Here is a 24307-nt window from a genome sequence, read left to right as displayed (position 1 = left end):
GGATCCCTGCTGTAGACTACTTTGCTTTACAGCCTGTTTCTGTATTTGTCAGATACAGAAACAGGCTGTAAAGTAGCTGGTAGCTTGGGGTTTTCAGTGTTAGCAGCAGAATCCTCTAAACCCTCTGCCACATTCAATTTCCTTCTTCCTCTCTCTACACTGCAGTTGCATAGATGGAGAAATAACCTCCATCGGCTGGCTGCAGACAGGCCCCTCATACAGGCTCTGCTTCTGAACTCCCTCTGGTATTGGGAAATGAAGGCTTCTCCTTTCAAAAAGGACCATCCTGCAAGTCCTGCTGGAACGCAATAAAGAGAACCTCTAGGTTCTTGCCCTTCCCAGGACACAGCATATGCTCCCAGCCAACGCCAGGAACAAGAGTAGGGCCCTGATTCATGAAAGCACATGAGTGATTGCTGAACTTAAAGCATGTGCTCAGGTCCCAATGACTCCAACCTGCCCTTACCTGAATTGGGGCTCAAAGCTATATTCACAGAGCAGTTCACTGTTCTAGTATCTGCTCCCTTTGATATTAGATCTACCAAATTCTAGTCCCACTTCCATCTGCATAACCCCACTGAGACAAATACCTGGCTCAGAGTATATAAAGCAGCAGATAAGCAAATCACAACAGGATGAGTAAAGATGACAATGACAACAGAATGTTAGTGCTGAATGCAGGATGACATGATTTTCCAAAGGACAAGCTGAGATAGTTAAGATGCCAGAGCATTTTTCGGTACCTAAAAGGTGGTTGAGATTGTACTGGGCTCTTAACATCTGGACTCTTCGTCACTGACGGATTTCTATGGCAATGGAATGAAATAAGACGTGAATTGAGTACATTATAATGATAGTGTGATTACAGTCCAGACCTTGCAGCTGACCTAGAAAGCAACCAGGGCAGCTCACCTAGAGAGTAATGAAGATACAGGCTTTTCAACAGAATTGCTTCTTTCCCATGGCTTCTTCCCTGGTTCTGTAAAGTAAGCATGAAGAATTGTGATATCTTATCCTGATTTTTTGTCTTTGCATAACAAAAACTTTAAATTGTTTTTTTTCTACCTTTGGTTTAATTGAATATTAGGAACACATGCTCCAGAGATATATATGAAGGAGCTCCTGGAAGCTAACAATAATGAATAGTAATGACTGCTTAAGTGTACCAACAGTAGCAAAATGCGCTTAGATAAAGATTACAAAACTCTGTCTTTTACTTAATACTAAATAATTAAGTGCTTAAAAACTATGTGAATTTTGTTTAATAAAGAAATAATCCCTGTTAGAAATAAAGCATACAGTTTACAGAAATACAGTGCATACAGTTTTATTAATTCATTTATTTATTCATTTCTACTTTAAATCTTAAGTTCTAGAAAGACAAAAAGCAATAAAGGGCCTATTCTCTAAATTGGGACAGTGGGCTGCAATGATACACACAAAGGACCCTGGAAATGGGTTACTGATAGGGTGACCATATTTTTAAGGAAATCTGGGACACTGGCCCCCACCCCCCACCAGGCTGTTCCTTCTCCCGACTGGCTAGCAGCAGCAGTGGGGGGGACAACAGAGGGACTGCCCTTGGGAAAATGGGGAGAGCAAGGCCGTGAAAACAGGTGGCTGGCGCTTTGCTGGGCAAGAGATCAGGAGGAGGAAGAGGAGGGTTGAGCTGGAGCCTGCTGGCAAGCAGGAAGAAAGTAGACCTATTCCATGGGAAGCGTTAGTGCAACGTGTGTATTTATCTGTGTATGTGTGTGTCTGTGTGTGCAGCTGCTGTGGATCCAGGCTGCTGTATCGGCTTGTGCATGTGCCATGCCTGGTGTGGCTGCTTGACTATCATGGTTCAGTCTCCTCTTGCCTCTATCAGACCACTTCTTCCCCCACTAATTCTGCTCCCTCCCCACCCTCGCTGCCTCTGCAACCCTCCACTCACTCCTCTCTCTCTCCCCCTCCCTCCTTCTCTCCAGCTTGGCCCCCTGCCACCTCCCCTGCAACGCGCATGCATGCGTGCGCACACACGCCTACACACATACTTGGTGATATCAGGGACAGTGGGCCTAGATAGGATGGGGCCAGCTGAGGCTGCAGTCCCAGGGCAGAGCCCAGAACCACACCCCCAAACATGGGTCCCCAGCAGCTGGGTGGGCAGGGGAGGAGGGACCCCCCACTCTCTTCATGGCAGGGATCCAAACCATCCTGTCTCCCCACCCCAGCCACTGCTCTGGAGGAGCCAGGTTGGGCAGTACAGATAGAGAAGTGTCAATCTGGGGCTTTTGTTTGAATTTTCACCAACTGGCTGGGACAGCCTACGAAATCCGGAACTGTCGGTCACCCTAGTTACTGAGTTGAAGCCTCTACCAGAGGTCCCAGAACTTATAAAGTGTTCTACAAAATGCAAAAGGTGGAGAATCTGTCTGAGAAACTATCCTGCAAACTTTCCCCGCTAGGGAGATTCTGCTGATTGGTCTGACATGAGGCATAAATATACCATGTGAAGCTTATGCCTAGGTTATGTCTCAAAAGCACAAAAGATTTTCCTTGTAATGGATATGGATAGCTCAGAAAAGACAGCCCAATCAGCTATGCACATCACTACAGAGGATTTATTAACTATGGGCTGTATTACAGAACCCATTATATATTATCACAAAATCAGAGGCCAAAACTCAGGATTCTCTTGCCGTGAGACATTTAGGATATGCATTTTATAATCATTCATGAATACTTGACTACAGGTCAATTTATTGTCATGTAACTCAAGGCAGTTACTGGGCTCAGCATCTTGAGAAGCAATAAGCCCCCTAACCTCATCTATATGATACCTTCCTATCTGATCTTTCCTTCTTACTGAAAAAGCAGCAGACAGCCTGGCTTCTGTGCTCAGAAGTGATGCAGGATTGCGGATCACAAAGGACTGATTACATGCTCATTTCACTGCCGCCTCTTCCACTCCTCTTAGTTCTCGTGAGGCCCAGGACTGCTGCATGGCAGTCTCTGCACAGCTTGCGGCTGATTTGTTACTTGGAGTCTCTTGCTTTCATTTATGATCAGAGTCCTAGCACTTTTCCAGGGCCAGCTGGACACATGTATAAGCCCTTAGAAACATTTTACAGACAGCTGAAACTTAAACCAGCACCTCTTTCCATGAAGTACTATTTGGGAGCATTTCACTTTTTGTTACATCTGAATGGGAGAGGGAGGGAGGGAGAAGGGGTGAACAGCCTGCTTGGTGCCCAGCTGCCAGCCTCCACTCTGTGTCTTGAGGCACTAGTGGGTACCCACTGGGAATCCATCCACCTGCCCTTGCCAGACCCAGAGATGGTCCTGACTCTGCTGGGCTGCAAACCTATGCCAATAGGCATAGGTTCCAGCAGACCTATGCCAATTCCTGAGACTCCCACTGGAGCCAAGCCCTTCATCTCTAGCCCACCTTACCTCTCTGCTGGGTTGAGAGGGAGAGAGGGGAGGGAAAAGGGATTTGGGATGTAGTGTCAAAATCCTGGCAGCTGGGTTAGGGTCCCACTACTCCCAATAGCCCTCCTCGCTGGTGCTAGAGGAGGCTTCAGCTTTCTAAAACAGGAATGGCAAAGGGGCATGTGTGCATTTCACTCGGAAACCTTTTAATTGTTACTCCTGTCTGCACCCAGTGCAGTTCCCTTCACTGCAGACAAATATCGTCTGATGAACCAAGGCACAGATCCTCAAAGGCATTTAAGGCACCTAATTCCCACTGCCCTCTCAATAAAGATAAGGAGACTGGCTCTTCTGTTTTTTATCTGGCCCTGGGAATGAAATTCACAGTCACCTTCCTTTTGCTCAAATTCCCACTACAGTCATATGACTCCAAATAGATTTGAAACCAAACTGACTTGGAACAATTCTGTGAGGAATGCCCCTTTACTCAGAGCTCAGATAGCGACTTCGCATCCCAATGGCAAGATGTCTGCCCTGGATGATGATACTGATGAACAACATGAATAATTACATTATGTACCTGAAGAATTCTGTGGCTGGCTGGGACCTCGTGTAACAGGCAAAGGCGAGGTGCTAGCATCTTCCTAAACAAGAAGAAGAAAATGGTTCTTCATTTTTGGATCCATAGTTTTAAAGGGAACTTGTGTTCTTGTGAACAGCGCTGAACCAGCAGTTCTGGAGCACTACATTCTTCTTTTAGCCAGTGATCAGTCACAGCATGGATGGCATCAGGTCATGCTTCATACCAATACAGGACAGTCCTGGACTGCTGAAGTTATGTCATGCTCAAGTATTCATTTAGATGTTGGTCTCTGTACAAGCAAGGTGGGCTTTTGATGTAGCTGTTTTTCCACCAGGAACTGAGCCCACCAACATGGGTCACTGAATGGGCAGTGACTGGTAATCAGTTCCTACCTCCATGTCTCAAACACTTACTACATTCACCTCACCACTCAGGCTGGATTCAAATTTCTGACAAAGGTGCCTGCTACCACTCCCTATCCTAGAAGCTAATCAGTCCCCAAGTTTAGGAATGGCCTGTACTGTGAAAACAGCCTGACTAGAAAACACGAAACAAGATTTTGGTCCCCTATCCTCATGTATTTCCACTCATTTCAGTGGAATTACACAGACATAACTAAGAGCAGGATTTGGTCTAATCTGTCTGCTAACTATGGTGACAGCACTTTCAGACCTGCCATCCTACATGCTAAGTAGCAAAATAAATACTTTCATAAACATGGCTGAAATGTTGAGCACTAGTGGAGCACAGCAAAACCCAACCTAATGTACTTGACATGTCAATATTATTTAGCAACTCCCTAAAATGTGCTATGCTAAATAAGCCTGCTAAAACATGGTTCATAAGCAGACTGAAGCTCCCATTTAATCTTCTTGAGAATGTGTGCAGCATATGGCCAGAATGGCTAAAACAGAAATTCATCAAAACTACTGGCCCTTCCCACTTGCCCAACTGGTTTTAATCTATTAAACTGAAACATATGTGCCCTTGATAGTACAGAAAGTATGACTAAGATATGCTATGGCTCCTGAATAGCCTAGTAGCTAAAGCACTTTCCCTCCCCCTCTGGGAAACCAGCTTTAAATGTAATTGGTGATCTGGAGTGACTTGATCTTTGCTTTACAGTGAGGATAGTATACCACTTTCCAAAGGCATCATGCATAAATGATGACACCGTTCAACGCAGCTAAAGTCTGGTGTTCTGGGAAGTCAAAAGTTTGAACAAAGACTGTACACTGTATCTGAGAGGAGATACTGGAATCATTACATGGTAGGCTATGCATCTGAAGTAGCACAAATATTCCAGGTGAGGCAAGGGATGGACAGGGCTCTTTTACTCTGAAGACACTTTTATGAGGACAGTGTGAAGATTTGGACAATGCTGTATCTGTGAATAAGGAGATTCTGATTTCTAGGATACTCATAATGTGAAGTTTTGAAGCAAATGAATTTAGCCTGTGACTGCCTGAACGTACAGCAGCAGTAAACTGTCATTTACTTGTCACGAGAAGGTACATGCAGATATCACACTTCAGCCTTCCAGGGGCTGCAACCTGTTGGCTGGATCAAGAGACCCCTCATCCCCCCTTTATGTTCACAAGCACATAACAATGGTAAACACTTCACTTACATTTTGGCTTTCCTCTTCCTTTTTGTCAGCTGGCTTGTCCGACTGAGATGCTGCTTTTCTCCTTGACAAAAGTGAAAAGTAGGACATAAAGATCAACACTTTAAAGAGTACATTTCCTACATAAGACATCAGTCTTCAAATGAGGAGAGACTGGTTCAGGTGTTAGCAGGGACTATTTTTTACTTTTGCAGAATGTCTTTGACAAGACACTGCTAAGTGGCATGGGCTGCACAGGGTTTGCACTAGGCCTCTATAAAATAAGATCTCAGTATTTTGAGACAAGGTTTCACATGGCAGTAAGGGGTTTAACAGAATAAAGGAACAGGAGGGAGGGAATTCAACTGTATGTGACAGAGAATCTAAGAGGCGGTTTTTCTTCAGATGCAGGGCACAGGAACTGGCTGTATCTATACCAAGAAGTGCTGGCTCAGAGGCTACTTGGGTCCAGGATGTTCTCATACAGGAGACCACTGTCCCCTTAGAACACATATGAAGACTGGACATCCCATGTACCAAACTTAAGCATCCTGCACCCCCAGCCCTGACACACGGAGAGAATGCCAGCAGGTCTGAGGACCTGCACACATGCTGGGAGATGGGGGAAAAGAACCATTTCTCACAGGGCATTCACAGGAAAGCCAGTTACACCTGGTGGCATATTAACATTTCTGCTGTGTCTGGATCCCTACTAAATATGGACTCCAGGGCCGGATAAAGACGTGCAGGAAAGTGCAGTTTATGGTGCCGCAAACCTCTTTGTGGTACCATAGATCACATACCTGGCATATTAACGGGGGCAAAAAAAAACAACAAAAAACCCCTGGAAAAAAACCAGCCAAAAAAAAGCAGCACAGAGCATGCCACAGGAGTGTGCGCCAGCAGACACTGAGGCTCGGTTCTCCCTGGCTGCTGGCCAGAATGTCTCCCCTCCTCTAATTCTGCCCTGGCTCCTCCAGCACTCTGGGAGCTAGGAGAAGTGGGGAAATGGTAGTTTTCCCAAAGTAGGGCATTTTGCCCTGCAGCAAAGCACACGTGCAGGGGCATGCATGGTGGCAAAAAGTAGCTGCAAAAATGTATGCTGCTACCTTTTTTTGCCACTGCAAGCACACACCCCTGCATGTGTGGATGTGCCCCAGGGTAGCAGTGGATGAGGACAGACTCTGGTTGTGTGGAAGCAGGAATGGCCCACAGTGGGCCACAGTGCAAGGACATGGGCTTCCCTCTAGACAGTGCTCTCCCACTGGGGATACTATGAGTTTTGCAGTGCCCCAAGTTCAATTCAAAAGCCCTGGAATGATTAAGCCCGTGGGACCTGTAGCATTCACGCTCTTTGTAGGAAGCTGAATAAAACATAACTGAACTGAGGCCCAGAGTCTGTGTTGCTTAGTCAGTCTGAGACTGTCCAAGATGCAACCAGGTTACAAAAGCTATGATTTATAAGGGAACAATCCTGCACAGGCAGGGGCATTGAACAGCAGCCTAATACAGCAAAAGCCATGTTATCCTGTGCTTTACCAGGATGCAGCATATGGGATTAACCGGCATCCCCCATGGATGCCGGTTAACAGAGCTTTTACTGTATGGTACTTCAATCGTAGCCTTCTAGTACCTATAGGGACATGGTATAATTTTACCACAAAAGGCCAGGGAAGTGGTTGGTCCCTGCTCTGAGGCTTAGGACATAAAGACTGCCTAATGCTAGTATTTATATATCTAGGCTCCTCGGGAAGGTGGCAGTGAGGGAGTAAAGGCCAAAGGAGCCAACACAAGGGGAATTCATCCTGCATTAGTCACAGTTGCCTCTGAGGATTCTTACTGTTTTCCCTGTGGGAGGAACAAGCCATAATAGCTGCTGCCTGAAGAATTGGGACTATTCCCTTTCTCTTCTTTCTCTTGTAGTACATTGGCCAAAACTGGCCAAGGTAATTCCCGAGGACAAGATTGCCTGATTCTCAAGCGCTTGTGTTTAAAAACACTGAAGAAAATGAGCTCACATGCTCAGGGTGGGGGGAAGTGCAGACTGATGGGAGCTTTATGTATAACGTGCACAACCTGCAGTGCTTGCCTAGTGTTCTGCATCTCCCACGTGCTGTGCAAACATTGTTAGTGAGCCCTATCACCACATACATGGAGGTTACATCAGTTTAACTCAGTGGATGTGAATACAACTCACTCCTGACTTGCACCAGCATAACTGAAAGCAAAATCAGGCCCTGTGAATATTCAAAGCATGGACCATACCCCATGAAAGGACAACCCAGGACCAGCTAGGATCCTTCCTTCCCTCATTCTTTACCCTCAACCCTGCTTCTTAGCACATGCCCATCTTTTGATTCTGAAACAAGCCACATAGATGATCATTGTTATGCAACCAGTAGTAATGAGACAGAGAAGATCACCGAGGTCACCTCACATTAATGGATGGCTGTTTCCTATTGGGAGGGCTGTGCTGTGTCCTGTGAATGCTACGTGGCAGCTGTAGGAGAATCCATCTTATCTGGGCATAAGGGCTCTCAGTGAGAAAACCTGAAGGACATCTGATATGGTAGTGTTGATTACTAGGAGAAATGAGGCTCCACTTGACCTTGGGTGCATTGACTCTCATTCAGAGAATGTTCCTCCACCTGCGGAAGCCACTTTTCTTGTTGCTAGAGGCCTCTTACACCAATCTGGGAGGTCATGCCGACAGGCAACACTCATTTCATCTCATTGAAGAAAAATAAAACCCCATGCTACTTCATAATTACCTCCTAGTTTCAGAACTCTTTAACTACTGGGCAGGAAAGCTGTGAAAGAATTTTTTTCCTTACAGACTCATAGGGAAATAGGGTGGAAGAGACCTTGAGAGTTCACCTAGCCCAATTCCCTGTACACAGTGGATTGTCTCTGTCATCCATGGTATCTCTAAACCAGTGGGGGCCAACCGTTTTTGGCAGGCATTGCACAAATTAGCCCCACAACCTAAGTTCCACTGTGATCCCCTTCCCTTGCCCAATCTGCTTCTCTGCTTTCTGCTCCCAACTCTGTGCTCCCTGCCCAATGTCCTGCTATGCTTTCCTGCCCTATCAGCTGCTGTGCTGCCTATCCTCCCCTCCCCTCTGATCTACCATGTATGCCACACAGAAGCTGCCTGTGCCACTTGTAGCACTCATGCTGTAGGATGGCTGCCCCTGCTCTAATAAAGAAACTGGAAATGCTGGGGACTGAACCTGGACCTCATATATGCACAGCATAACAAGCTATGGAAACACAGACTAGACAGAAGTACTATAAGGTGGATACATAACTGGTTGGATCATCGTGCTCAATGAGTAGTCCTCAATGGCTCAATGTCTAGTTGGGAGGAGGTATCAAGTGGGGTTCCCCAGGGGTCTGTCCTAGGTCCAGTACTGTTTAACATCTTCATTAATGATTTAGATGATGGGATAGAGTGCACACTTAGCAAACTTGTGGATGACACCAAGTTGGGTGGAGGTGCAGACACTCTGGAGGGCAGGGGTAGGATCCAGAATTACCTGGAGAGACTGGAAAAATTGTCCGCAATCAACCAGATACACTGGGGACGGAATAAATGCATGCACAAATATGACTGGGGAACAACTGGCTAGGCTGCAATACTATGGAAAAAGACCTGGGGATTACAGTTGACCATAAACTGAATGTGAGCCAACAATATGCTCCCGCTGCAAAAAAGACAACAGCATACTGGATTAACGTAAGTGTCTCTTGCAAATCAAGGAAAGTGATTCTTCTATTTTATTCAGCACTGGTTCTTATGTGGTGAGGCCTCACTTGGAGTGCTGTACCCAGTATTGAGCTCCACACTTTAAGAATGTGGAAAGAGTCCAGCAGAGAGTGACAAAAATTATTCGAGGCCTGGGAAGCATGATTTATGAGGACAGACTGAAGGAACTAGGGCTATTTAATTTGGAGAGGAGAAGACTGAGGAGAGTTTGACAACAGTCTTCAAATACCTGAAGGGTGATTACAGACAGGATGGAGATAGATTGTTTTCTGTGGCAGTAGGGGACAGGAGTAGGAGCAATGGCCTCAAGTTGCAGCAGAGGAAATGCAGGTCGGCCATCAGGAAGAACTTCCTGCCTACAAGAGTGGTCAAGCATTGGAACAGTCTACCTAGAGAAATTAAAAAATCTCCATCCCTGGGCATTTTCAAGTGCAGATTAGAAAACTGGGATGATTTAACTAGGGATGATTTTGCCTTGAGCAGGGGACTAGATTAGATGACCTTGCAAGGTCCCCTTGTTTCCTATAGTCCTCTACCACGGAGCTACATCCCTAAGTAAAAAAAAGATGTTTCTTGCTCAACATGGAGCTCCACCTCATAACCCTGTGATAAGAGTTGGTCAGGCACTAGCCTGCAGCTGGCAGGAAAAGCCTCAGAGGTTTCACAAATAAGAGTCTGCATAGATCCTGAATAAGCATGTGATTGAAATGTAACATTCTGTATGACTTGTGCATGACTGTGTGTCTGCGTATGAGGGGGAGGGACAAAGAACACAGGAGGAACAAAGGAAAAAAGTAGAGAGTTGGGAGGAGGGAGGAAATATTTATAGATTTTTAATAGCTTTACTGTTTTTGATATTTCCAGTGCATGACAAGTACAGTTACTGTACAGAGCTCAGGCATTCTGCAGCCACCATCCCTGACCCATGAGAGAATTATCTCCCCCTGTATATTGGGGCCAATGTTAGATTTAAATTCTGATATATGGTAATAAACTCCACAGGGCTAGATGGGAAAGCTGGCTGTGAGCTTGTATTTTATTCTGCTTTGTTTGCACTTCTGAAATGATGATCACAGCTGCTGCTATCCTAGAAACCACTAGACCTAGAAAGCAAAGCTTTATATCACTTGAACCCTTAGAATCCCAGCTTCTCAGCCACTTTGCCAGCTCTGCATAGATTCTACCCTCTGAGCGTGCTCCTGAAAGTGTCTTGTGGGACTTTGTAGCATACGCTTGTGTTAAAAAAAAAAGGGGCTTCCCCCCATACTGCTGGCCCTGCAAAAGCAATCCAAGATACAAGCTACCGCTGTGCCTTGCCATTGTGTGCATTCTTACCTGTAATAAGGTTTCTGCCAACCAAATTAAGTCCTCACTGACACCTGTGTAAATGTGCTTAGTTCAGCTTATTTTCCCAGGAACACCAGTGCCCTCCCATGTATTGCAACGGGCTGTGCCAGTGGAATTCAGCAAAGAATTCTGCTGCTGGCCTGCCAGGTGGAAGGGCACCACCACTCTCAGGGGTACTGACTGCAGCACAAACAGGAGAGAAACGAAAGGAAAACTCCTTTTTGTCCCCAGAGTGAGGTGATCTGACTTTGAACACAGAAGATCCAGATGTGTTGCCTAAGAGAGGCCACATTTATCTAGCCGTATTTTAGAGTAAAACCCTGCACTCAGGTTTACACGTGTGAGGATGTGTCTTTCTTCTCAGAAGTGTTTCAGCTCGGAATCTGCCTCCCTCCCCTGGCAGGCATTGGCTCCAATACTAAGCATACTTACAAAAGTTTTACATTTCAGTGGAGCTACTTGTTTTACCCCAGCACAAAGTGAAATCAGGGTCTGGCCTACTGAATCCAGTGCTTTAATTCCAAGACATATGAGAAAATTGTAGACTCGGCGTGTTATACCAGTAACCACTCTACAGACAGCACTGCACATTTGCATAGTGCTCTATGTAACACCCAATGTGTGATAGCTGCATTCTGCCCAGGCAAGAGAAACACTTAGGTGAATTTGCCTAAAAGACATGTTGGACCAGTAATATTTTAGCAGCACAAATATGAAGGGAGAAAAATTGTCAAACCTGGTGTTATATCAGTACTAATGGAGAGAGGAGACTTTAAAGCAGTAGAGAGAGTTTGTATAACAGGAGAAATGTTATCAGGGAACTTTTTATTGTACAGGCCATAGCTAGCTGGCAGCCAGGGGTGGGAGGAAGGTCTAAGGAAAAGAAAGGAAAAAAGAATAAACATGGTTCAAATTAAAAATGTAGTCCCTTTGCCAGGTGGACTTGTAGAGCCAACTGCTGAAAAGGGGGGTTGTATCTTGCAGCATAAGAATGCTTTAATTTCTGTGAAGCTGTGTGGATGCACTGATGGGTAAAACAATGCCTTTACAGTGCTTCTTTTTTAAACTGTTCTGAGAGACTTCTGGGCTAAGTACAGACAGTCAAAAAACATGAGGCTGAATTGATTCAACCTAGAGATTCTTCCCTTCCGGGTTTACAACCCCTTGCCTTAGCTGCTAGGAGTCTCAGGGATAGCCCAGGGAGAGAAGGGGAATTCCTCTGTTCCCCTGCATTAGTTTTGCCTCAGACTTGTAGCAGCTATGGCAAAACTGGCGGTAGAGAAGCAGTGCTGTAGCAAGCAGGAGGCAAGCAGGGCGACCACCCTGGGTGCTGAAGCAAAAGGGTGCCAACAGGTGCTGCCCAGCTGGGGTGGGGGGGGGGGGGGGGGGGAAACAGGACAGGGGAAGGGCACCTCTCACCACTCTGTGAAGTCCCAGGCAAGCGGGGAAGGGGTGCCCCCGTATCTATGGCAGGGTAAGAGTGGGCTGCCACTGAAAGCTTTGCCCTGGGCACCAAACTTCCTTGCCATGGTACTGTGGAGGAGCAGGAGAATTTCCCTCCGCTCCTTGAAGCTGCCTGAGACTCGCAGCAGCTGAGGCAAGCAGCAATGTGTTTTGGGAGGGGAAGACTTCCCCTCAGCTCCCTGGGGCTGAGGGACCCTAGGCTGGGGGGGAGGAAGCCGCCCAAGGCAGGGGCTCCCTGGTGCCCCTATGCTGGGCTTCATGGGCAGGCACCTATCCTGAAGGTCTTTTTCTCCTTCTCTCCTGTGGCAGACACTGAAGTGATCAGCATCGGGGGAGGGGCCCCCACTACAGGGGCTTTCCCTCTCCCCAGTGCTCTGTAAACCCTGGCTAGGGGCTTCCCCCCCCCACCAGGTCCCTATGGGCTGATGGACACAGGCAGGAAGCAGGGTAAGGAGCGGAGGGGCAAAGCAGTCTGTGCTCCACTGGAGCAGGTAGCATAGCTCAGGACTGCAAAGCATCCTGGGATGTGGGGGGACTGTGAATGAAGTTGAACCAGGAAGGGGTCTGGGACAAAAGTTCCATAAACTGGTTTGATCCAAATCAGTTACGTCTGATACTGCATTCAACCAGGTTTATCTTAAACCAGCTTTGGCCATTTTGAAAGCAGTTTCTGTGCACTGAACTTCTGTTCTGTTACAGGTTTAAACCAGTTTCTGATCACTTAAACTGGTTTATGTGTAACTTCTGTCCCTAGCCTTGGTGGGCTTGACAGGCTGAGTTGGTTCTCATACTCCAAGTGAACCATCTATGTTCCCACAGTCCTGTCTACATTCTTTGTGCAATGGGCAGGAAGTTTTTATTTATATGTCAAACACCTTCTACCGAAGCTGCACTGACACCAAAAAATAACACAAAACGGTAGCCTGCACTCCCAGTACTGCCCAATGAACACTCCTATGTTGTTTTTAAGAACCATTAACCCCTGTGTACTACAAGGGCTGGAGAGTTTACGTTGCAGCTCCCAGAGATCTGCATAGCAAGGTATTTGACCCATCCTAGCCATGGGGACATTGGGATAGGGGAGATTTTCCCTGAATACAGGGTCCCTGTGCATTAAGATCTTTAAAAACTGTGTGCAGCCAGTCTGCACATGCAGTTTCTGACATCCCTGGAGCATTGGGATCCCAGGATTGAGAAACCTCCCATATCCCAGGGCCCTGGGACCTTAAAAAACTGCACATGCAGCTGAGCTGCACACAAGGTTTTCTGCCATCCCAGTGCACAGGGCACTGGGGCTGGCCTCAGTGCAGTTCTGGGGTTGGGACCTGAAATCAGCTAACAGTTGATCCCTGACCCTGGGACTATACTGAAGTCTCCAACCAGTTCCAGTGCAGTCCTGAGGACTGGGATCAACAATCAGCTGATTATGGGTCCCAAGCTCCAAGACCATACTAGTTCATGACAGACTGCAGGCACACATCTTTCAACTTGCTGGTGCAGGGGGAGCCTAGGATTATGATCCCAGACTCCACCTGCACTGGCAAGTAATAACAGTGCAGTTGGTATCTGATTCTTGATCCCAAATTGCACATCCTGCCATTCACATGTGGCATGACAGGAGGCACAATTGCTGGGATTGGGGATCAGATCCCATTGTGCCATTACATGAACATTGGCCAGGGGTTCGAAGCACCTACTCTTACAGGCTCTGCAGGTTCAGTTAGAGTTGCTGGCAATACCTACACCTCTACTGTGTCATGCCAGTGGGATCCAGTGAATAACACCTACTTAGGCTGTTAACCTCCTTTCTTGAGCCTTCACAATACTGGGTCCCATGTAATGTTTTGCCAATTCCAAAGAGAAATCAAAGGTACCCAACTGGTAGATAAGGACAGTGCTCTATTCTGCAGTTTGCTCTCCAGCTTGTTCTAGTTTTCACTTTAAGATGAAGTACAAACCTTTTTGCCAGTAATTTATTCATTTCTTCCATTAGTCCTCCTCCGCCTCCACCACTACTTGTTCGATTGGCATCACTCTTAGAGGCCCCACAGGGACTGGAGCCTCCTGAACCATCTTCTGGCTTAAGACACAAATCAACATTGCAAATCACAGAAAGGAATTTATATTGGGAACCTGCCTTTTGTGACAAGCTTAAATCATCACTAGGTGCCAAGGATCATAACTGCAGCCTGAGGGCAGAGGCAGGAAAGCACAACCACATCAGAAAGAAGCCACATGCAAAAGTGGTCAAAACCAATGCCTAATCCATATTTAGGATTGAGAAACCCGCTGTGGATTGGGTAAATATATGGGCAAGCCACAAACACAGCCACAGTGATTTTTGTTCGTTCATGGTCAGATTCTGAGCACTTATTCACCCAAAGGCTGAACAATCCAGCCATCATAGTATAATTTAAACTATTTATAATCATTATGATGGTATAATACAAGTACACATTCTCTGGCACACTTTGTAGAAGCAATGAAGTCTGTAATATGAGAGCTCAGGGCAGCCATCTGCTAATTAATCTTTACTGAGCATTGGGGGCAAAGGGTAAATTACAGTCAGAGCAAAACTCAGGGGGAAAAAAGGAAATTCCTTCATGACATTGATGAAACCAGAAAAAGAAACATACTCTTATGGCGGTGAGACTGGTAAAATGATCATTATAAAGACCTGAGTTTTAAATATGTTATGTATCCTTCCACTTGTGTTTGTATTCATGTTCAACTCAGGGACATGTGGGTACAAACTGCCATAAAAAAAACCACTCTCCTGTACATGTAACTGGGTAGTACTTAAAAACAGAAGGTGAAGGTTTACTGAGATCAACATAATCTTGACCTGGATTATACCCTAAATGTCTCTAGTACAACTGTACGTGAACAAATCTGAACCAGGCAACTGATTTTTCATGGCCATGGAACGCACATGTAAAGCACATTTTACAGGGTTTGGTAATGCTTTCTGAATATACATGTAGTAAATCAGCAGAACATCAGCTCAGACAAGACCAAGCAAGTCTTACTCTGCAGTGAAGACAGGCCTATTGAGAACATCTTATGCCCTGGTCCTTACCCGCTGTACTCTCCGTAATTTGGCACTAGCCAGAGCTGCTGCGAATCCCGACGTTGACCCGTCATCAGTGCCAGCACCTTGTGCTCCACCTGCTGGCAGTGGAGGTGGGGGAGGCGGGGCAGCCCCCATTGGTGGAGGAGGTACTGGCGGGGGTGGCGGAGGCGGCGGTCCACTGGATGATGCAGGGATTGCAGCAGCAGCACTAGGATGACCAGGTGGAAGGATGGGGCCTGAAACAGAGGAAATCAATGAGAAATAAAGAACAGTGCCTCCCGGTTCACACATTATCAGGTTCTCTTTTCGCTGGCAGTCAGGTGAATGAAGGCCTGATGGGCAATCAGTGCAAGGGTGACCATGCCATCAGATGAATGATACATAGGGAAAGCACCAATGGTTCAACATCTGCATTAGTTGTCATATAAACTTGTGCCCTCATGTGGAAATCTGTAAGTGATACCCTCCTCTTCTCCCTCTTTTCTTGTGCACAAGTCACAACACAGCATGCATGTGCTAATTCACAGGCAGCTGCTTTCTTCTATTTCTTTATTGTAACTTCCCATCTGCAGATAAATAAGGAGCAACACCTAAATTTGAACACCAACATTCATCTCCATGAACTTTCAAGCTGTAGCTATGTATGTATCATGCTTACTTTCCTGAAATATTGGTGGCTAAATTTAATGTCTCTGAAAATTAAAGGGCAAATATTGAACTTTAGCTACAGCACTGGTGAAGAGATGTAACTGAAAGTAGCAATGTTCAACTGATTGATTTGGTATGGTTACATGTCTTTATTTGTAATGTGTGGGAGTATATCATCACGTAGTTATCTACCATTACTCTATCTTGTCATAGGCTTCAGTTGATAGTTTATTTTAAAGTAAACTGTGTAATGTATATTATTTTGAAGGCGGATTTTACTGGTATAAAGGTAAGCTTTGAAGTGATATTTTGACAGTAAGGGCCTGACTTTTCTATCATCCATCACTGTGGTGGGAGGTAACATCTTAACACTGCAGCAGCAAAAATACTGCAGCAACTAATTAAACTCACAATTCTGCCTTTGTAATGAGCTCTGGGTGCCATGAGAAACACTTTAAATGTCTTGCTACCAACTTGGGCTCACAAGTACGAACTGGCAATTCACTGATGACACAGTTAACTATAGTTGAAAACTTCACCTGCAAAACGAGAGGCCACACTGAGACCTCACTGAAAAATGATTTAATGATATCAACTGAATGAAGTAAAAAATAATGGGGCAACCTATGCAGCTGGAATGAATTAAAATCACTTTATTGCAGTGAATGTATCTGCAAAGATTAATTAATAGCAGCTGCAGGTCCAAATCTTTAGCAGAAAATTTGTCAATGAAAGATACATGCCAGTGCTTTCTAACTTCTCTAGACATATCAATTAATGCACAATAACATTATTAATAACAATGGATCCAATTTGCAAAAAAAGTCTGATCTGGATTTCAAATAAGTCCAATTCAGGGCTGTTCTGATGCAGGTTATCAGTGTGGTGAATTTTAAAAATAGAGTCAATATGCAAAATACAGATCCAGACTCAAGGGTTCTCTAAGCTAAAAAACATTAGCCAGCCTAAACATTTTTGTGAACCCTGATAGTTTAGATGAAGTTTCTACCAACAAAGTGTTTATGCAGCTTATGTAACTCCTCAAGCAAAATATACTATAGTGGCAGAAAGGACTTCTTTCTGTAACTATCTACATTAGGGCTTTTGCTGGTATAGAAATCTTGGTAACAAGTCACCCCCCCCCCAACCTCTAACAGACATTACCACAGCAACAAATGTTTCTGATATAGAGCCTTAGATTTCAAACCATGCTAAGTTTGAAGCATTCACTTGGGTTTTGTATCAAGACTATTACCAATTACATGGAAGCCCACCAGTGAACATGCTGTAGGGCCCCTCTGTGAAAATACGGAAGTATGAGAGTTTATTAAGCAGCTACAGAGCCTTGTTTCTTTAGCTCTTGCTTTTATCTCTGGAGGTCCCAATTCATTCCCCCCCAAGTTGGCCAAGAGGTAGTTGTTACACTAAAACTGAACAAGTGTGGGCTTTTTCATATTTCTCTGAACTATTATGTGCAGTAGGATTAGTCTCAGATTGCTCAAAAATTTTCCCAATTTCTTGTTCAGGACAGGGCAAACAGGGCTTTATAAACAATCAGTTCAAAGCTAAAGCTCTTTTAAAGGTTATAACTCATTCAAAACAAGTACTTACTCAACTGGGAAATGGTTGATGAACTCATGTAAGGAGGGGTCCTCTTGGACATATTCACCTCAGACACAGCAGCGTAAGTGGGAGGTAACGAGACAAAGTGTGACACGGACTGGTATAATTGCTGTGGAGGGTGCGGGGATGTCTGGGAGGACTGAGAAGGAGCCTGGATAACTGGCAGCTGGGAGATGGGCACAGTTTCTAAGTATGAGAAGAAAGACCCATCTGCACTTTCTACCTGGGTCCTATAGGAGTTTAGAGGAATTTGTGTGGTTAGAGGTCCTTTGGGTTGGCCATTCAGGCCTATCTGAGGTACATCTGCACAAGCTTCTTGGACCGTTATACCTGTAGAGCCTCTGATCCTGCCATTCTGGACAGGAATCACAGGAAGGACTACTGGAATATGTGGCTGCAGGACAAAACCCTTCTGTACAGGGGAAGTAACTGTCAGAGAAGAAGACAACTGAGGCGAGTATGAGAGAGAGGACCGTCTGACGAGCTGGCGAGGGGTCAATGGAAAATGGGAAGGTGGGGCAGGGGGCGGAGACAATGAGATTTGCTTGATGCTTTGCGTGACAGTCCTGTGGCTCGGCAGGACTGGGGAGGAGCCCGAGGACGGCCAGAGCTCGGAGGCAGAATGTCTGTGGTGAAGCTGTGGGGAGTCTCTGGCTCTGGCAGAGGATCTGAAAGAGGTTTTATTACTGGGCTTGGGGGCAGCAGATGCTGAAGAGATAGCTCTGGCGTAAGACGGTGGTGGAGGGGCTGGGCCAGCTGAAGTAGGTGCGCTGCAGTTACTGTAGTCGGGAGGAGGAGACTGGCAGTGGGAGGGGGAAGAACACACTTTTATCTGAAGTGTGGAAACTAAAAGAACAGAAAAGAAACATGAAAAGAATAACATGGGTATACAGAAAGGCACAGCTGCAAGGAGAACATGGAAATAAAGAGCAAATGAAGCAGAAACTTAGAAAAAAACAAACAAACAAAAAAGAGGATGGTGCAGACACTGATTTTGGTGATGCCCTGATATCCCCAGAAATTGAGAGCTGTTCCTTCCTTTAGTGCAAACCAGTGGGAAATACACATCATGCGCCAGAGTTCCTGCTTTGAAGTTTGTGAAGCTGTTTCTAATCCTACTCCTCACCCTGAGTCAGATTTACACATTACCTTTGTTCCAAAGATAACAGCAAGTGACATTTTGAACGCAGACGGGTAAAAAGGTTGTGTACAGCAGCGATGCCTCCGTGAATGCTGTGGTTTGCTCAGCTAGAAATTCCAGTGGCTGGGTCCCACTGAAAGGCTCCTTGCAAATCAGAGCCAGGGACTAGTCTGTGTTAAGTGATACGGTACATAGTACACATCTACCATGCTCCCAAACATTGGGAGTCAAGTGTTGCCCCTCTCTCACTGCATTGGCTCTTTGTGCACGTAATTTAGCTGATTGAAAATTAAAAAACACTGGGCAAAAATAAAAAACCTTCTGCCAGATTTACACAAAGTCCTGACCTTTGTGTGTTTTTTTCATGGATGTAAAAGCTACATTTTGCAGCCATAAAACTGTCTCTCTGACTCTTACCAAGTTGTTAATATTTAGAAAATATTTTTAAAGCTCATTCAATATTTTGCTAGTAACTGTACAGAAAAATTACTCTATTTACTTCCTAGAAACCCCAGGCTTAGGGCAAACTTTCAAGCTGGGGTTACCTTCTGGGCTTTGGTCACTTGGTGTCACACCCTTGATGTGAAGGACCCCATAGCCAGCCACAGGCATCCCCCCTCTATGTGAATATGTAGAGAGGGTGACCAGGCTTTATCAGTACCTTAGAGGCCTATTAGCCCTGGGCACTAGTGGCAATGCCCAATTTAGAGCACAGGATAATGGAAGAGTGCAAAGCTTCAATCTAATTTGCCTTTGTTGCACTTTGTGCTCCAAAGATCTGGGCCGTAAACATTAATGAAAGCAGTGGAATCAATGCAGCCATGTCCCAAGGTATTAAGTTTCTAACCAAAAATGTTTTGAAGTCCTAAAACCCTTATTGCAATATTGAGCATGCTGGGTACTTCAGTAACAACACATGGGCACCACCAGCAGCCAGAGGAATGCATCTGTGTTGCTTACAGATTCTTGATACATACCTGTGGTAGAGGTTCTTCTTTCCAGAGACTCCTGGCGTTGCTGTTGCTGCTGCTGCTGCTCCATCACTTGCCTAAAACAAGGGTTTTTAAAATAATCTTGATTTATGTGTTACACTTTGGGGTAAACGCTCTATATGCTGAGATGGGCTCACGTCATAAATCTGAGAGTCATTTGGGTCAGTCCATTATAGACATAATGGCCAGACCAAAACGGGCCAGTTCTGATATCATTTGCTAGCATATAGTTCCCTGGCTTTGAAAGCATTACTCCTGATTTATAACAGTGGAAGTGAAATCAGAAGAGAGCCTTGCACTTGTGGGGTACTAAAAACGCCTGCTACAGAAGCATGTTTCTTTGTGCAGGATAATTCTATAACAATATGAGGATTAGCAGTGAACTTAAAGCAGGAGAGCACTGCGGTGTCTCAGCCAGAACTGCACTGAAGCACGTGATCAAGCATATGAGGAGTTCCAAAGACAGATGGACATCTGATGAGCTTAAAGTGAAGCACATCCCTTAGTGACATGTGGATCTGGATCCAAAGGACCGTCAGTACTAACAATAGGTTAATGAAATACAGTCGGTATTTAGCAGCTACCTCTAAATCACTCACTGCTTTACATAGCTAAATAGCAAGCTCCTTTGTTGTCACCACAGAGCTCCACAGGTGAGCAAAGTCTGGGATGCCCAGTTAAAAGAAGGAACATATAACACTACAAACTGCAGCCCAACTGCACCTGTGCAAACCCACTGAGGTCAACAGCTAAGTACAGACACTCAAAAAGCCCAACACTGAATTGATTCAATCTTCACAGTTTAGGCTAAGCTGTGTAGATTGAACTGATAAGCAAGTGAACAGACATTCACTTTTGATTCCGGAAATGTAGCCACATGCCTGCAGTGGCCCAGGCCAGAAGTCCGGGGATGCTAGAGCACATCTCCCTGCTCAGCTGGAGCAGACAGCTTGGGCCAAGCCTAGCCCACCCACCCTGCAAGGTGGGGTGAGGTATGTGTGCAGGGGAGGTGCAAAGCATCCTAGGAGACAGGGGGTCTGTGAGTTAACATGAATCAATGACCTGGAAGATGGCACAGAATGCACCCTCAGCAAGTCTGCAAATGACACCAAGCCAGGGCGGAGTAGAAGATATACTGGAGAGTAGGGTGATCGAGACAAATTGGAGGATTGGGCCAAAAGGAATCTTTGAATCCATGAAGTTCAATAAGGAGAAATGCAAAATCCTGAAATTAGGATGGAACATGCCCATGCAGCAGTACTGGCTGGGCAGCAGTTCTGCAGAAAAGGACCTGGGGGTTACAGTGGACAGTAAGCTGAATATGAGCCAGCAGTGTGCCCTTGTTGCCAAGAGGACTAATGGCATACTGGGCTGCACTGGTAGATGTGTTGCCAATAGGTCAAGGGAAGTGATTATTCCCCTCTATTCAGCACTGGTGAGACCACATCTGGAGTACTGTGTTCAGTTTTGGGTCCCCCACTACAGAAAGGATGTGGATACATTGGAGAAAGTCCAGCAAAGGGCAACAAAAATGGTGAGGTGGCTGGGGGACATGACTTATGAGGAAAGAATGAGGGAAGTGGGTTTATTTAGTTTAGAGAAGAGAAGACTGATGGAGTGATTTAATAGCAGGCTTCAACTACCTGAAAGGGGATTTGAAAGAGGATGGAACTAGACTGTTCTCAGTAGTGGCAGATGGCAGAACAAGGAGCAAGAGTCTCAAATTGCACCAAGGAAAATTTAAGTTAGATATTAGGAAGAAATTTCTCACTAGGAGGGTAGTAAAACACTGGAACAGGTTACCCAGAGAGGTGGTGGAAGTTCCATCTTTGGAGGTTTTCAAAACCTGGCTAGACAAAGCTTTGGCTGGGATGATCTAGTTCGGGATGGTCCTGCTTTGAGCAGGGGGTTGGACTAGATGACCTCCTCAGGTCCCTTCCAACCCTAACTTTCTATGAATCTGGAGGGAAGCTAGGACAGAAGTTCAATAAACCGATTTAACCTAAATCAGTTCAGTCTGATACTATAGTACATCCATCCAAGTTTAACTAAAACCAGTTTTGGCCCTTTTTGAAAGTGGTCTGTGCGCTGAACTTCTGTTGTGTTACAGATCTGAATTGGTTTCTTATCACTTATACCGGTTTCTGTCCCTAGTCTAGAAGTCCAATATTTGAGGGTTGTCTCAATAATCAGTGATCACAAAATTACTCTGTTGAATTTCTAGTAACCTCATGATTATAAACGAGCTGTTGATCTCAGTACTGTGACAGGCAAAGTTTTAAGCTCATGGTAGGAATGAGACGCGACATAATTGCTATTAAAACTGTGATTATGGTGAGTAGCAAAAAGCATTTAAAAAGTTGCCACATTTCTGAGAGTAGCAGTTCCCCAAATTTCCCACTAGAGGTCTTCTCTTTCACACTTTAACCATCCTAAAAACAAGGAATGTTTTACTGTAACTGTGATAACTTACTTCATATTTCTGTGCTCAGTTCAAACAATGAACAGGTAAAAACAGCTAGTTGTTTCACTATATACATGGACAGGAACTACACACTGCAAGAGCGTATAGATGTGACTCAGAAATTCCATAAATAAGTTAATGAACTCAAAAAAATGTTAATTTGCTAAGCCAAGCACCCAAAGATTAGGACATTACAGAACCAATGTTGCCTGTACAACCTTAATTTGTTCCCTTCGGGCAAATGCACTATAACAACATCTCGAAGCATGTAATGGTATACTATTTTTTCTACAAGACCTCTGCCTCATTCTTTTCACAGTAGGATAACCTGGATCATAGATGATTGGCCTATAACGAATCAATATGCCATGGAAAGCTTTATATGGGCCATCCTGTTACATTTTATATTATTTCTAATTTTTTTGATTTAATGTGGAATTTACAATTTTTAAGCAGAAATACCTGGAGAATTTCTGTTTGGGTATGTAAAATAAGGTTAAGTCTTTTAATTTTTCTAACAAACCATACTACATTTTGGGTTCCAAATCAATAGAAGAGACAGACATAACCATAATTAGGATTATTTCTTATCCAGGGATAAATCCTAAACCAAATTCATAATAGAAAATTGGCATGCAACTCCTACACACGAAAATCACAGAGTACAGTACTCAATGGTGCAATTTTGGGAAAACCATTAAATGCATATGGAAAAAATATTGTAGATTCACAGGAAAACAACCTAATGGCATTGCCTCAGCTGGTTTAAATTGTCATACCACCACTGACTTCAAGGGAGCTCTCCTAATTTGTACCAGGTGAGGATCTATATCCCCTTCTTCATCTCTAATCTCCTGCTTTCATTTCCCAGTTACAAGCTGTTCAGCCTAGACAATTGCATCAGTTGTACAGATGAAGCCTCAGTTGTACAAATAAAACACAAAGCATTTTCGGTCACCTTAAATAGCTTGTTACAAGAAGGAGCCAGAAAAAGGAAGAGAGGGACACGCATTTTCATGGATATTTTTCTCTCTAAAGTATAGAGCAAATTCTATTCATGTTTCTGGGCAGATCTCATTCTTCAGGACAGGCTGCAAAGAGTTTGCCCTGCTGTGGTTGGACCCTGGCCAAAGCTGCACACCCCATTCATGTCACAGGGCCTGGGTTGAAACAAAAAAACACTAACAACAAGTTCCCAGCCCAGCTGTGCCAGCAAAGAAGTTTGGGACTGCTAGTGAACCGCAGGTGGACAGCACTCCCCAGGAGACAGGGACCCAATTTAGACACAGGAAGAGCTTGTGTATTAGGCTGGTGCCATCTGCCTTGGTTTGAAGGGCTCCTTCCCTCAGGCACATACTCGAGTAGAGCTTATACACACAAATAGTCACATTGGTTTGAAGAGAAGGACCTCATGAATGCTTTAAGGACAACTCCCAGAGTAAGGGACTCCTCACTATGAAGCGTATCTGAATGTGGCTTTCTCCACTTACAGAGAGGCTCCCCAGGGAGTAGGGGGCACATCTCTGTAAGCAGAGAAAGATGGGGTTTCCTGCTTGCAGAGACACAACCCCCAGGGTCTCCAGGGTATGTCTCTATAAACAGGGAAAGACAGGGTTTTCCACTGCTATATAGCAGAGATCCACTGTCAAATAGTGATGCAAATTAATCTCACCTTTGTTGCAGCAACAATTCTTTTTTGTGTTGCAACCACAAAGCTGTTAGGGGGGCACATGGCAATAAAAGGTAATATCTGTTCACACCCTGGGCCTTCTGGTAGGTTAGCAGGCTCAAAAAACTATCTTTAGCTTGTGCGTGAAGCCCTCTGGCTCCCTTTAATACTGATGTGGAAACCTCCTCTAAATCACAGATGAAGTAGGTAACAAGAGCATCCCAACCTGAAATCCTGTTGGCTGTCAATATGCAGCCATACGTATACGATGGAGGGAAGATAGAGGATGGGGAAGAGGAGAATAGTGGCATTAAAGGCAAGATGCACATGTAAGACCTGACCTGATCTGGACAAGGCTCATATTGGGGTCTCCAACTCCAGTTTATAGTTTTCATGCGATTATTATCCTGGGTCAGGGAAAGATACTAATAAAAGGAACTGTACCCCATTAAGGACCAGGCACCAGAATCAATAGTGGGATAGTCTCTATGAAACCTGATCTTCTGTCACTAAC

At 45.0% G+C, this 24307-nt stretch overlaps 1 protein-coding gene across 6 annotated transcripts in view; it reads right to left on the bottom strand.

Annotated features, from left to right (window-relative positions):
• Positions 1 to 24307, bottom strand: part of EVL (Enah/Vasp-like) — a 246294-nt gene that overhangs the window by 24929 nt on the left and 197058 nt on the right. For 4 of the 6 annotated variants that reach the window (XM_059723218.1, XM_059723216.1, XM_019481592.2 and 1 more), the window contains exons 5-11: positions 19646 to 19716; positions 15263 to 15492; positions 14142 to 14263; positions 5628 to 5688; positions 3995 to 4058; positions 913 to 979; positions 744 to 806 (exon numbers count right to left, since the gene is read on the bottom strand). In XM_059723218.1, coding sequence (XP_059579201.1) covers positions 744 to 806; positions 913 to 979; positions 3995 to 4058; positions 5628 to 5688; positions 14142 to 14263; positions 15263 to 15492; positions 19646 to 19716 — 678 coding nt within the window. The remainder of the gene's footprint in view (positions 1 to 743; positions 807 to 912; positions 980 to 3994; positions 4059 to 5627; positions 5689 to 14141; positions 14264 to 15262; positions 15493 to 19645; positions 19717 to 24307) is intronic. The other 2 variants (XM_059723219.1, XM_019481594.2) reach the window with 1 other exon arrangement.

Source organism: Alligator mississippiensis, chromosome 2 (assembly GCF_030867095.1).
Source record: "Alligator mississippiensis isolate rAllMis1 chromosome 2, rAllMis1, whole genome shotgun sequence".
Classification (NCBI taxonomy): domain Eukaryota; kingdom Metazoa; phylum Chordata; order Crocodylia; family Alligatoridae; genus Alligator; species Alligator mississippiensis.
The sequence above is the reverse complement of the archived record's forward strand: the minus strand, read 5'-3'. Positions and strand labels throughout refer to the sequence as shown.